Source organism: Akebia trifoliata, chromosome 13, assembly GCF_017979445.1.
Source record: "Akebia trifoliata isolate Shusen 1 chromosome 13, ASM1797944v1, whole genome shotgun sequence".
NCBI lineage: Eukaryota > Viridiplantae > Streptophyta > Magnoliopsida > Ranunculales > Lardizabalaceae > Akebia > Akebia trifoliata.
Window position 1 is genome coordinate 7,822,514 of NC_141387.1, and position 13,480 is coordinate 7,835,993.

At 31.7% G+C, this 13,480-nt stretch overlaps 1 protein-coding gene across 1 annotated transcript; it reads left to right on the forward strand.

Moving 5' to 3' along the window:
• The first annotated feature begins 1,436 nt into the window (after positions 1–1,436).
• Positions 1,437–5,771, forward strand: LOC147387668 (ras-related protein RABA1f-like). Its single transcript, XM_086420759.1, has 2 exons — positions 1,437–1,880; positions 5,018–5,771. Exons 1-2 carry the CDS (start codon positions 1,660–1,662, stop codon positions 5,448–5,450), a joined length of 654 nt encoding a protein of 217 aa, XP_086276885.1. The 5' UTR covers positions 1,437–1,659; the 3' UTR covers positions 5,451–5,771.
• Positions 5,772–13,480: the final 7,709 nt, after the last annotated feature.

A 13,480-nucleotide genomic window follows, 5' to 3' on the forward strand; every position in this document is an offset into this window, starting at 1 on the left:
TTAGACACAATTTCATTTGGTTCTTGTTGACTTAAAATCTCCTCAAAAGTACCCAACTTTACATTACATTGATGTCTCATGGCATATTTATCATCGCAGTTATAGAATTTACGGAGGAACATCCTTTTGATGAACTCGCTCGGATGTATTGCAACATAGGCTAAAATCACAAAAATGAGATGAGAAGAGAGGAAAAATGAAGAGTCTGTGCTCTTTCTCTTGAATACGAAGAAACAAAATACGAATATACTCCCTAAAGGAGCATACAAAATTATCCTTCAAACCTAAAAGCCTATAAAAACAACTTCAAAACACGATTCTAAATGCTTAGAAGGCCGAACCATTTGACAGTTCAAGCTAAATATGAAATTTGATTCTACTTCAAATGCACATTCTATAACATAAAACGGATTCTCAAACCAGAAATTATGACCAAAAGAAGTTAAAATTTTGGTACAACATCTTATTGGCACCATGAAAGATGGTTACAAAGGTCTTTGAGGCATGACATATAGTGATGGTCTGCGACATCTTCACTCCAACTTGGATTTCATCTTGCAATCCAGAGAAAAAACAACTTGCTAAGAAAAAATTTGGAAATCCCATTTCACGAACTTTTATTTGATAGAAGTTACAAAAAAAAAAAAAAAAATGAAACAATGTAGAACAAAAATGATATCCAATCACACACACAAGGCACAAGCCGTAGAATGATCTACCTAGTTCCCTTAAGATTGAGGTATGTCTATAATTGTATCTGAACTATTTTCATACGATGTTGTTGTCATTTTTTGTCCTTTAAATGATTGTTATTTATATAGAGTGAGGTTTTCTTTCCCAATAACTTTCACTAATCCAAGACTAGAAGGTGGCATGTGCTAATGCACATGTATTAAAAGGGTTTACTTGTAAACTAAAATATTGATTAAAGAATTTTTGAAGATTATAGTCAAAAGATATTTTTGTAATTTTGAAAAACTAAGGTAGTGGTTTATAATTTTATTTTATTTATTTTTATTATCAAAATGACCTTTGATTATCTTAAGTTTAAAAGTAAAGGGAAGGCATTTTTGACCACTCAAAATCTGGTCTCAAATCACTTTTGCTTCACCTGCTCTCATTTGAAGGTGTGGCTTATTTATAATTTAAAATATTAATTAAATGGTGATTTTGAAGATTATAATGTAAAAAAAAAAAAATTATTTTAAAAATTAATCAATATGATTTTTAGAAATGTGGGATGGTAATTTTCTGAATTTTTTACCAAAATTAGCTTTGATTATATTAATTTAAATATTAAGGTGAGGGCATTAATGGCCAGTCAAATTTTGGTGTGGAACCACTTTTACTCCGCGCTTACTCTTCTTATAATAGTAAAGATAAGAAAAAATATATATAATTTTTTTTTTGAAATTTAGTTATCAATTAATGTCAAATGGTTTTGGGTTGACTGTCCAGTTTGGGTTGGATCACTGGGTCAAACCGCGTTTGGCAGGTAACGATTCGGTCCGGAAAACCGTTTTTTTTTTTCTTTTAAAACCTTGCTCTCTCTCTCTCTCTCTCTATATCTCTCTCCCCGAAAGGTCGAGTTTTGATCAAAGCGCGAAATTCGATCTGCAAAAAGTTCGCATTTTTCATCGAGAGAGAGAGAGAATTTTAATGGCGGGCTTTAGAGCTGACGAAGATTACGATTACCTGTTTAAGGTCGTTTTGATAGGAGATTCAGGTGTGGGAAAAACCAATCTTCTCTCCAGATTCACCAAGAACGAGTTCAGTGTCGAATCTAAATCCACCATTGGTGTCGAATTCGCTACAAGAAGCATTCGTGTTGATGATAAGGTCCTCAAAGCTCAAATTTGGGATACAGCCGGTCAAGAGAGGTTCGATCTCGATCTGTTTTTTTTTATTTTTTTTTTTTATTTTTTTATTGTTGTTTTTAATTTGATTTTTGATTTTTTGTTTTGGTATGATTGTTTCATATGGTGTGTGAAAGAGGAGAAATTTTTGTTTTGGTTCTCAAGATTAAGGTCCTTTAAAAAAAATGGAAATTTAGGTTTTGGTTTCGGTTTTTTTTTTATATATATTTTTTTTGTCATGAAATCAATATGAGATTTGTTTTAAATGATTGCTCATTGTTTGGGCCTTTGGGGGTTGTAACGCTAAATGTGGTCCCTCTTTTTGTTTTTTCTTCTATGTTATTGTATGTTAATTTACCTCGTGTACAGCGTACCTCACCTTGTATGCAGTCCATGGTTTCGTATCTTGGTTTCTCATCTCATTCAAGGACGAGACCGAGTTTTCTCGAACGAGATAAACCATTTAACTTGGTTTAAAATTGTGTCTTCAAATATATCGGTCCAGTTTAAGAGCCAATATGTTAGCCAAAGTGTTTTGTCCTATATAGGCTAAAAGTTTTGAATGGGCTGATGTTTTTGTGATGATAATCTATATGGTGAGGAGATCATCATCAAAAAAAAATCAGCCCATTCTGAAACTTCTAAGCCCAATTTATAAGTTGAAGAATCATGGACCTTCAATTTGTAAATCACTTTCATGGGGTTAGAAATTTCGGAATGGGCTGATTTTTTGTAAGGACTATCTCCTCACCATACAGACCATCCTCCCAAAAACTCTGCCCATTCCAAAACTTTTAGCCATATAGGACAAAACTTTGGCTCCCAATTTTAACCGTGGAACGCTACCCATATATATATATATATATGGGGGCGGTTCATGGGACATATGTAAAAATAATGGTTTTTCAAAATATGGGTTAGAGGTTTTGGATTGAGCTGATTTTTTGCGAGGATGGTCACTATGATGAGAAGATCATCCTTACAAAAAATCAGCTTAATCTGAAACTTCTAAATCAATCAAAAGTGATTTACAAATTATTGGCAAAAATTGACAAAAAATCGACGGTCCACATTTTAAATCACTTTTAATGGGGTTAGAAGTTTCAAATTGGACTAATTTTTTTTTTTTTTTTTGGGATGATCTTCCCATCATAGAGATCATCCTCACAAAAAAAACAGCTCAATCCGAAACTTCTAACCCATATTTTGAAATTTTATTAATGTTACATTGTTTTTACATATGTTTTTTCATATGCCCCTTGATCCTTCCTTGTATGTATATGAAAATAATTAATTTTTTTTTTTTTTTAATAAAATAAGGTAAATTAGAAGATTTTTAGTCATAAAATCATATTTTACTTAGATACCATGTATTTAAATTCTAAAAAATTGAATTATTTTAATTAAAATATACAATTATCTTGTGAGATTATGTACAATTGAGATGCGGTGTCTATCCATCTCATTCATGACGAGTCATCTCGGTCTCAAAAGAGAATTGAGACCATGGTATGGTATGTACAAAAGAAAAGATTGGAAGGTGGAGGTGCTACCTTGGTTGAGGGATGTCAATTTTTTTTGGCTTGTTGTGTCAGGGCCTTTGCTTGAGGGTGGTTCCCTTACCTTGCTTGTTTCTACTTTGATTGGTCATGGTGTTTATCAGATGCTCTTAACTAAATTGAAGATTTTTCCACGTGGGCAGGGTTATATTGTGCATTCATAATTTTTTAGCAACTCCAACTGGACCTCAAATCTCTACACTTAGAGATGAAGCCCTCCAAACCAAACTCCAACAGTGTTTCAAAATGAAGATTTGGGCTCGATATCATTGTTCACGTCTACATATAGAGCCCAGAGAGAATTTTTGAAGCCCCTATCTCTATCACTATTCACCTTTTTCAGAACACCTATTTATCCTTCTTTTTTAAGAAGACGCCAATTTGAAGTCTTGGGTTAGAGTTCAAAAGTGGTTTGGAGTCTTCAAAATGAAGATGCCAATATGAAGAAAATATTCAAAGCCTTGGGTTGGAGTTGCTCTTGGGATCACCAAAGATCAAATCGACATCTTTATGAGGGTGAAACTTGGCATGAGCAAACACTATTATATTAGAGAATTTTTGTTTTTGTTTTTCTTTAATGGTTGTTTGTGGAATAGTTATGGTGCTATGATTCTCTGACTGTTTATAGCAGTGTCTAGTTTGATGGATTTTATACTTCTATGAATGCCATTAATCTCTAGGTGAAGGGATACTAGTCTCTAGTGTGTGTCAAAGAAAGACATTTATACCCAATTTTTGAGAAACATAACGTGGTCATGATGTGCTAGTATCTCCAGTCCTACATTTTTAATGGCCTCCCGCCATACTATGCTAATGTCTTAAATAATTTACTTCTAGTAGCAAACTTGCCAATTTGGGCATGTAACGCTCATGAAAAGTCCATGTGTAATAATACCAGACCTGGGATCAAAACCCTGCCTTCACACTCTTTTTTAGCCTATCATACTATTTTAGTGGTCAGTGTGAAGGTTGGTTCAACAAGTTTTTTACCCAAGTTGTGGAAACAACACCAAATTGATATTTTAGTAAGGCTAAAAGATTCATGAAAAGTGAATGTACGATAAATATATTGAGCTTATATATTGGTATAATAGATAATGCTTTAAACACATTCCACGCCGAAAGATAATTTTGAACTTGGCACTCCCACCTTCCCACCAGTATCCATTCTATGCTCTGATCACTAAGGTACTCCATACAACACTCAAAATTCATCAAAATATCAAAGAAAATGATTTAAGTTGGAATCTTGTAGATGTTCAAATTATTGGGATAATGCTATTGATTTCCCCATTTCAAAATAAAAAATCTCATGAGCCTCTTCATTGATTATGTGGGAAATCTGAAAATTTATCTTTGCTTACCTATTATTTATATGTGAAATCTTAAAATTTCGTGGGTACACTTAAAGAGGGAGGAGATAGGTCTGACTGTTTTCTCCAAGTTTCATCTGAGTACAAAGCATTAATGGTATGGATATGTTAGTATTCATATCCAAGGAGATAGGTCTTGAAGTTCTATTGGTTTGTTGAGTTATAATTCATTGCATGCTAACACTGCTCAAGGATAATTTCTCCTCTCATTTAAGTTTCTTTGACGCAGATACCGTGCAATCACGAGTGCATACTATCGAGGAGCCGTTGGTGCATTGCTTGTGTACGATGTAACTCGGCACATTACATTTGAGAATGTGGAGAGATGGTTGAAAGAGCTTCGGAATCACACAGATGCCAATATAGTAATCATGCTTGTAGGAAACAAAGCAGACCTACGTCACCTACGGGCTGTTTCCACCGAAGATGCCAAAGCATTCTGCGAGAGAGAGAACAACTTCTTCATGGAGACATCTGCACTGGAAGCTATGAACGTTGAGAACGCCTTCACGGAAGTGCTCACTCAGATTTACCGTGTTGTCAGCAGGAAGGCTCTTGATATTGGGGATGACCCGGCAGCTTTGCCCAAGGGACAAACCATAAATATGGGAAACAAGGACAATGTATCAACCGTGAAAAAGGTTGGATGCTGCTCTGACTAATCTCAAGAAAAATGAAGGATCGGAGGATGATCTTGAGATGTTCCATGAAATTAATGTTTGTCAAGATGTTGGCATGGCACTGTATGGAATGCTTTCTCTCAAAACGTAACTTGAGGATTTTTAAGCTTGCCTGAGGTTACTCAAAGGTTCAATTTCTAATGAAATGCAACTGTGCTCGACGTTGTGGTTGTTGCATCTGTTGCAGGCTCTTTGTAGTGAGCACAGGGTTCTGTTTTTTCGTTGCTTTGGGTTACTAATGTATTTAGACAGACAATTCTTAATTTATTTTTATTATCTGATAAAATGTTTTATTATTTGCCTTATTTCATACTGAAACCTTGTGTTAGTATACATGCACCTCTTTGAAACAATGAAGAAAATATATGAAGGGGTTTAATCTCTAAATCATCCCATTTAAACCTGGGTTGAAAAGCAGAGGCAGCACCTTCAGTTTTTTTTAAAGGGGATCTGTCACAAGGTTAATTTGGATTGGCTCTGATTTATTTATTAAATGCAGTTTGAGGAACAATATATAATACAAGAGTCGTGTCGAAGGTATGGAAGGCAATCTTAACATGACACGAAATTAGTGGTTTGGGTCATAATAGTGTCAACCCATCTAACACGATTATTAAATGGATTGGGTCCGGGGATCAATCCATTTAACCCGTTTTGACATGTTCAATTATTCTTTCATTAATATGTAATTTTAAATATATCAACAATTATTTATTTATTTTTTTAAATTACCCATTTTTTTGCGATAAAACATAATTTGTGTTGTGATATTTAATTTAAGTTAGTAAATGTTGATTTATGATTGTCACTTTATTTTTAGTATTAGTATTTTAGTTTTGGTGATTGAAATTGAATTTACTTTTTTCAATAAAGATTAAAGTTTTATTAAACAGGTTACATATGGATAAGGTCAAGTATACCTATTTATAATTTATAAATGGGTTGGAATTTGAATTTAAGTTTTTGACACAATCATTAAATGAGTTGGATTTGAGTTTGATAAATTTTTATAATACCTCTACCTCGACCCCACCCATTCCCACCTCTAGCTAAAGGCACTGTGCTGACATGGAAGTGTTAAAATAAATGTTAATAAATGTTGATTAATATTTATTTAAAATTGATTCAAATAAAATTAATTTAGTTTACTTTAAAATGATATTTGAAAGTTACTTTATGGTTGGTGTATTTTTTGTTAAAGAAAAGTAAGTATTTTTTAAAAGAACATTTCTATTGGTTGATAACTTTTCACATGGATTGAAATTTGTAAAAGTTCTTTTGACTCCTTTTTTCAAATTTTTATAAATCCCACATTGCTTTTTAAAATGTTTTGAAAGGATTTTTAAACCTATAAATAAGAACAGATTCTCAACTCTTTCTTCATTCCAAAGACTCTCTCCTTGAGAGTTCCTAATGGCTTCAAGCTATATGAAAATTTAATAATTCTTTTTTATTTTATATATATATATATATATATAATAAAAAAGAAAGAAAGAGAGAGAGAAAAATTAAAAGAATTAAAAACTGTATATTTTCTCAAAATTTACACTATTTTAGAAAATTTGTCACTCAGAATCTCGGATACACGAATGCCTTTTTTTGTAGAATTTTTTTTTTTTTTTTAAATTTGTTATTTTAACAGAATTAATCTCCATAAATATATAACAATTATAAAAATCACACCCATTTGTAAATGATTTTTGAATCTCAATAGATATGAAACCCATTGGAACTACTAGGCACCTATTCGGATCAAGGAATCCGTTAAGCACCCTTAGGCCCCTTCGACACCTTTCGGATCGGCCTTGGTGCCTATCCAAAATTGGACGACCCTATTAAATATTTAATTTTTCTCTCTTTTTCTCTTTATTTCTTATATATATATAAATAAAATAAAAAAGAATTATTAAATTTTCATATAGCTTGAAGCCATTGGGAGCTTTCAAGGAGAGAGTATTTGGAATGAAGAAAGAGTTGAGAATATGTTCTTATTTATAGGTTTAAAAAAAGATTCAACAATATAAACAAAAGAACTTTCATTGATTACATTCAACTTAATCATATTGTTTACAATATACCCTTTACCAATGAAAATATCATCTTTGGTCAAGATCAGTTTTCCAGAATGAAGGATTAACTTGAACCCATTTTTATCTAACATACAAGCAGAAATTAAATTCTTCCTAATTTCTAGAGCATGTAGAACATCCTTCAACAAGAGAATCTTTCCAGAAGTGAGTTTGAGTTCCACAGTACCGGACCTCGCAATCTTGATGGTAGAAGAATTTCCCATGTAAAGTTGTCCTTCATCTTGAACTTTGTATGATTTGAAAGCAGATATATCAAATGACACATGTCGTGTTGCACCTGAGTCGATCCACCAATGTCCTTTCGTTTCAACCATATTTACTTTAGACACAACTGCAACCACTACATCTCCTACCATGTTAAATTCGGTTTTCGATTTTTTACCTTGACATTTTCTACAATCTCTTGCAAAATATCCTTTTTTCCCACACACATAACAGTCGCCTTCATTCTTTTTGAATTGACCATGACCATTGTTTCTGATAAATTTCTTGAATGGTTTTCTATTGGTAAAAGACTTGTTGAAACGAAAGGACATTGGTGGATCGACTCAGGTGCAACACGACATGTGTCAATTGATATATCTGCTTTCAAATCATACAAAGTTCAAGATGAAGGACAACTTTACATGGGAAATTCTTCTACCATCAAGATTGCGGGGTCCGGTACTGTGGAACTCAAACTCACTTCTAAAAAGATTTTCTTGTTGAAGGATGTTCTACATGCTCTAGAAATTAGGAAGAATTTAATTTCTGCTTGTATGTTAAACAAAAATAGGTTCAAGTTAGTCCTTCATTCTAGAAAACTGATATTGACCAAAGATGATATTTTCATTGGCAAAGGGTATGTTGTAAACAATATGATTAAGTTGAATGTAATCAATGAAAGTTCTTTTGCTTATATTGTTGAATCTTTTGATTTGTGGCATGCTAGATTATGACATTTAAATTCTCAAGCTATAAAGAATATGATGAATTTAAACTTAGTACCTAATTTTAATAAAGAAAATGATGATAAATGTCATATATGTATTCAATCTAAAATAGTAAAGAAATCACATCGTAGTGTAGAGAGAACTTCTACTATTTTAGAATTAATACATTTAGATTTATGTGAACTAAATGGGATACTAACTAGAGGTGGTAAAAGATATTTTATCACTTTTATTGATGACTTTAGTAGATACTGTTATATATATTTGTTAAGAAACAAAAATGATGCTTTTGAAGCTTTTAAATTATATAAAGCAGAAGTAGAAAATCAATTAGAAAAGAAAATTAAAATTTTAAGAAGTGATAGAGGAGGAGAATATTTTGATAATGATTTTACTGTTTATTGTGAAAATTTTGGAATTATACATGAAACTTCTGCCCCTAGAACACCTCAACAAAACGGTGTAGCGGAACGCAAAAATAGGACATTAATAGAAATGATAAATTCTATGCTAATAAATTCTAATTTACCTATGAATTTATGGGGTGAAGCTTTGTATTCTGCATGTCACATTTTAAATAGAGTACCATATTATAAAGTGAACAAAACACCATATTAACTGTGGAAAAATAGAAAATCGAATTTAAAATATTTGCGAGTTTAGGGTTGTTTAGCCTATGTTAGAAAACCAGATGATAAGATTAAAAAATTAGGCTTTAGAACATATAAGTGTGCTTTCATATGATATGCTCAAAATAGTAAAGCTTATCGATTTTTAAACCTAGATGATAATGTTATTATCGAATCTGTAGAAGCACAATTTTTTAAAATTTTCAACATAAAGATAATGTTTCTGATTTAAAAAATGAAACCCATTCTGAACAAATGTCAGGAACAAGACAAGAAAATGGAGAACTATAACTTAGGAAAAGTAAGAGACCAAGAAAGGATCCACATTATAATTTTGGTCCAGATTTTTACACCTATGTTTTAGAGGCAGATCCTAAGACTTATAAAGAAGTCGTAACATCTTTAGATAGTGTGTTTTGGAAATAGGCTATGGATGATGAAATAGAATCTATTAAATCTAATAGAACTTGGGATTTAGTATCTTTACCTCCAAGTTGTAAGGCTATAGGACATAAATGGATTTTCAAAAAGAAACTAAAACTAGATGGTAGTATATAAAAATTTAAAGCAAGATTAGTAGCCAAAGGTTTTAGGTAAAAAAAATGAATAGACTATTTTGATACATTTTCTCATGTTGCTCGATTAACCTCTATTAGAGTTCTTTTAGTATTAGCATCTATTCATAACTTATATATACATCAAATGGATGTAAAAACTGCATTTTTAAATGGTGATTTAGATGAAAAAATTTACCTAGAACAACCAGAAGATTATGTAGAATCAAGTAAAAGTAATTTGATTTGTAAATTGAATAAATCTTTATATGGTCTTAAACAATCACCAAAACAGTGGCATGATAAATTTGATAAGAAAATAAAAGAATTTGATTTTAAATCAAATGAATGTGATAGATGTATTTATAGTAAGGTTATAAATCAAAGTTATGTGATTGTGTCATTGTATGTAGATAATATGTTAATTTTTAGTACAGATATTGATATAATTGTAGAAACTAAAAATTATCTTAAATCATCTTTTGATATAAAAGACATTGGAGAGGTAAACTTTATTCTTGGAATAAAAATCATAAAAGAAGATAAAACCATTAGTTTATCTCAAGCACATTATGTTGAAAAAAATATTGAAAACATATAATATGTTTGACTGTTCACCTTCTCCTACTCCTTGTGATCTAAGTAAGAAATTATTTAAGAATATGACTAGAGCGGAATCTCAATTAAAATATTCTAAAATAGTAGGTAGCCTTATGTATTTAATGCAATGTACAAGACCCGATATAACTTTTATAGTGGAGGTATTGAGTAGATTTACAAGTAACCCAGGACATAACATTTGGAAGCAATTAGAAGGGTTCTGAAATATTTAAAAGGTACTCAAAATTATTGTTTACAATATAATAGTAAACCTGAACTAGTAGAAGGGTTCTCAGATGCTACATGGAACTCTGATTCTCATGATTCAAAATCTACGAGTGGTTGGATTTATACTTTAGCAGGAGGTGCGATATCGTGGGGGTCAAAGAAACAAACTTGTATTTCTACTTCAAGTATGGAATCAGAATACATAGCATTATCGGTTGCGGTAAAATAAGCAGAATGGCTTCGAAGTTTTATTAAATTTATTCCATTAACTCCTATTCGAGATTATGCAATTACTATTTATTGTGATAATAAAGCTGTGTTAGCCATTTCAGGAAACATAAAATATAAGGGTAAATCAAGGTATATAGGCCTTAGATATAATATTGTTCGACAGATATTGACAGATGAGGTGATCGTGCTCGAGTACGTACCAACTTCAGAAATACTAGCGGATCTGTTAACAAAAGCACTACCTAGAGAGATAGTTTTGAGAACATCGAGGTGGATGGGCCTAACCTATATCCATAAAGACAGAATAGTGAAACCTCAACTTAGTAGATTTGGAGATCTCATTTTCTAAGTTCAAAGAGATAAGAAGCTACTTTACTATCTTTGTAAGTGCACACAATATTTATATTGACTATCCTTATGATGTTATTCAGTACACATATCTTGTAATGTGAAAAGGATGAGTTAAACTCTTAATGAATTTGTACGCTATTTTAAGCTTGGGTGTTAAAGAAATTACAAGAGCACTCATGATAAATTCACCTATATGAGTATAAAAGTTTAACTACTTTAAATAGAGAATTGGTCATCTCTCTGAAATACTCATGAAAATCAGGATTTAAGCACTTGATTGCAAAACGCTATTCTTTGTCACTAATGAGTTAGATTATAATAAGTGTATATATATAATTCCGGTTTATTACATAGAATTTAAGTTCAAGGCTATAAGCTACTTAAATATCTTATAAACTTTGAATTATATATATAAGTCAAAGGTTCAAACCGTTAGGTACCTATGGTTATACTTATTATGATCATTTTGATACACATCCAGTTTGCCTCTATTAATTAATTATTTTTTGAATCAAGTGGGGGATTGTTAAAATAAATGTTGATTAATATTTATTTAAAATTGATTCAAATAAAATTAATTTAGTTTATTTTAAAATGATATTTGAAAGTTACTTTATGGTTGGTGTACTTTTTATTAAAGAAAAGTAAGTATTTTTTTAAAAGAACATTTCTATTGGTTGATAACTTTTCACATGGATTGAAATTTGTAAAAGTTCTTTTGGCTCCTTTTTTCAAATTTTTATAAATCCCACATTACTTTTTAAAATGTTTTGGAAGGATTTTTAAACCTATAAATAAGAACATATTCTCAATTCTTTCTTCATTCCAAAGACTCTCTCCTTGAGAGCTCTTAACGGCTTCAAGCTATATGGAAATTTAATAATTCTTTTTTATTTTATATATATATATATATATATATATAGGGAGCGGTTCGGCAGCCCTAAAGTTTGCCAAGTTTGGTGCCAAACATTTTTTGTAAATCACTTTTGATGGGGTTAGAAGTTTGAAATAGGCTGATTTTTTGTGAGGATGATCTCTACGGTGAAGAGATCATCCTCACAAAAAATCAGCTCATTTTGAAACTTCTAACCCTAGTTTACAAGTTGAAGAATCGTGGACCGTCCAATTTTTGTAAATCACTTTTGATGGGATTAGAAGTTTTGGAATAGGCTGATTTTTAGTGAGGATGATCTCCTCATCATAGAGATCATCCTCACAAAAAATCAGCTCATTCCAAAGCTTCTAACCCATATTTTGAAAAATGTTTGGCACCAAACTTGGCAAACTTTAGGGCTGCTGAACCGTCCCCATATATATATATATATATATAAAAGAAAGAGAGAGAGAGAGAAATTAAATATTTAATAGGGCCGTCCAATTTTGGATAGGCACCAAGGCCAATCCGAAAGGTGTCGAAGGGGCCTAAGGGTGCTTAACGGATTCCTTGATCTGGATAGGTGCCTAGTAGTTCCAATGGGTTTCATACCTATTGAGATTCAAAAACCATTTACGAATGGGGGTGATTTTTATAATTGTTATATATTTATGGAGATTAATTCTGTTAAAATAACTAATTCAAAAATTTTCTACAAAAAAGAGGCATTCGTGTATCCGAGATTCTGTGTGACAAATTTTCTCAAAATAGTACAAATTTTGAGGAAATATACAGTTGTGTTAGAACTGGGCTCTGTTGTATCCTGAAGACAAGTTCGCTAGCAACCCATCTGCATCTTCGTGTTTAATCAGAGTGGGGGCGTCTGTTGTCTATAAGATAACGTAGATTACTACGTGCCTCAGAGCAATTTTTTCAAGTTCTATTTTTTATAATAGGAAGTGCCCAGGGAATCATAGTCACTCTTAGTCACAAGAGAAAGAATGTGCGACATGAGGTACTATCTTTGAGGTCACTCTTGCATTATTCTTGCCTAACTTTTGAATCGGATTGAATTAAAAGGAAGTGAGAATATTTATTTTATTTTCTGTCCAAAATAAATATTTCTTCTATTCTGTCATCTATATTGTCATTTCTGTTCTTTTTTACACCCTTCAATGTGAATGAATTTGTTTCACATCTTTATTAAGTTGTATTTCCAGATGGATTTATCCATATTATAAAAATTAACTAGGATTTCGGTGGATCTTGATTGAAGTGCTATTTCAAAGTTAAAAACTATAATACAAAAAGTGCTAGATGGATCATCTCAACTGTTCATCTAAAATAAAATAGAAAACCATTCGCCACAACAATATTTTCTTGGAACCGGCAGGTTGCACACCTCTAAGTAGCTGGTTGCACACCAACTTTGTAAAAATAACCCAAACCTCAATTTTAACAATAACGCTAAGATTTATGTTTACACTAATGCTGGGTGACAAGATAAATCCTGCAATTCTCAC

Coding starts and splice junctions, on each gene's coding strand:
- LOC147387668 (XM_086420759.1), top strand. CDS start 1,660: ATGGCGGGCTTTAGAGCTGACGAAGATTACGATTACCTGTTTAAGGTC. Junction 1,881..5,017: donor GATACAGCCGGTCAAGAGAG/GTTCGATCTCGA, acceptor TCTTTGACGCAG/ATACCGTGCAATCACGAGTG.